Genomic DNA, 695 nt, shown 5'->3' with positions numbered 1-695 from the left:
CCTCATCCCCCACTCTTAGCCCCATCCCCAGATACACACCACAACCAAATAAAACATCCAAAACTCACCTCCAGTAAAGGAACCCACAAACAGCTGGTATGCACGAAATCACTACCAGATACTGAAACCTCGGAATCAGCCATCCCGGAGGTGATGTCAGACATGTGCCGAAAGTCCATGCCACAAACGTGACGAGGGAACCTGTAGTGCGTTCTTCTGGAGCTAGGAACTCAAAACCTATGATGAAGAAACATATGAATAAATAGCATTAAGGATAGTTTTATATAGATATTTACATGGATAGGTAGAGAAGTAGGAGCCTATACTAAGAATTTGGACAGATAAGAATTTGTACTAAAATTCTCTAGGGATAAGAACTCAAAAACTGAAATGGGGGAAAGCTTATTGAATATATAGCGTTTAGAATAATCAATAGGTAGAGAGAACGTGCACTCGCTAATATTTTGGAGGGACAAGGAACTCAAGAAGTAAAGATAAGACGGGGAAATGGGGGAACGTCTTGTGATTATACAACGTTAAGTATATTTTCACACACAGATTTATAAGGATAGATAGAGAGATAGGGACCCGTACTGTGTGTTGGGGGTAAGAACTTACGACCTAGGGATGAGGAGGAAAAATGGTAGGTAGAGAGGTAGGTAACCTGTAATAAGACTTTCTGAAGCTAAAAACTC

At 40.7% G+C, this 695-nt stretch overlaps 1 protein-coding gene across 1 annotated transcript in view; it reads right to left on the bottom strand.

Annotated features, from left to right (window-relative positions):
- Positions 1-695, bottom strand: part of LOC119586937 (solute carrier family 22 member 5-like) — a gene marked incomplete at its 5' end in the record, with an annotated part of 16,251 nt that overhangs the window by 9,207 nt on the left and 6,349 nt on the right. Inside the window, 1 exon segment of the mRNA XM_037935669.1 lies at positions 69-237. Within this exon segment, the coding sequence (XP_037791597.1) occupies positions 69-237 (169 nt within the window).

The sequence above is a fragment of the Penaeus monodon genome, chromosome 22 (assembly GCF_015228065.2).
Source record: "Penaeus monodon isolate SGIC_2016 chromosome 22, NSTDA_Pmon_1, whole genome shotgun sequence".
In the NCBI taxonomy this organism is placed as follows: Eukaryota; Metazoa; Arthropoda; class Malacostraca; order Decapoda; family Penaeidae; genus Penaeus; species Penaeus monodon.
This window is presented reverse-complemented; position numbering and strand designations above follow the sequence as displayed.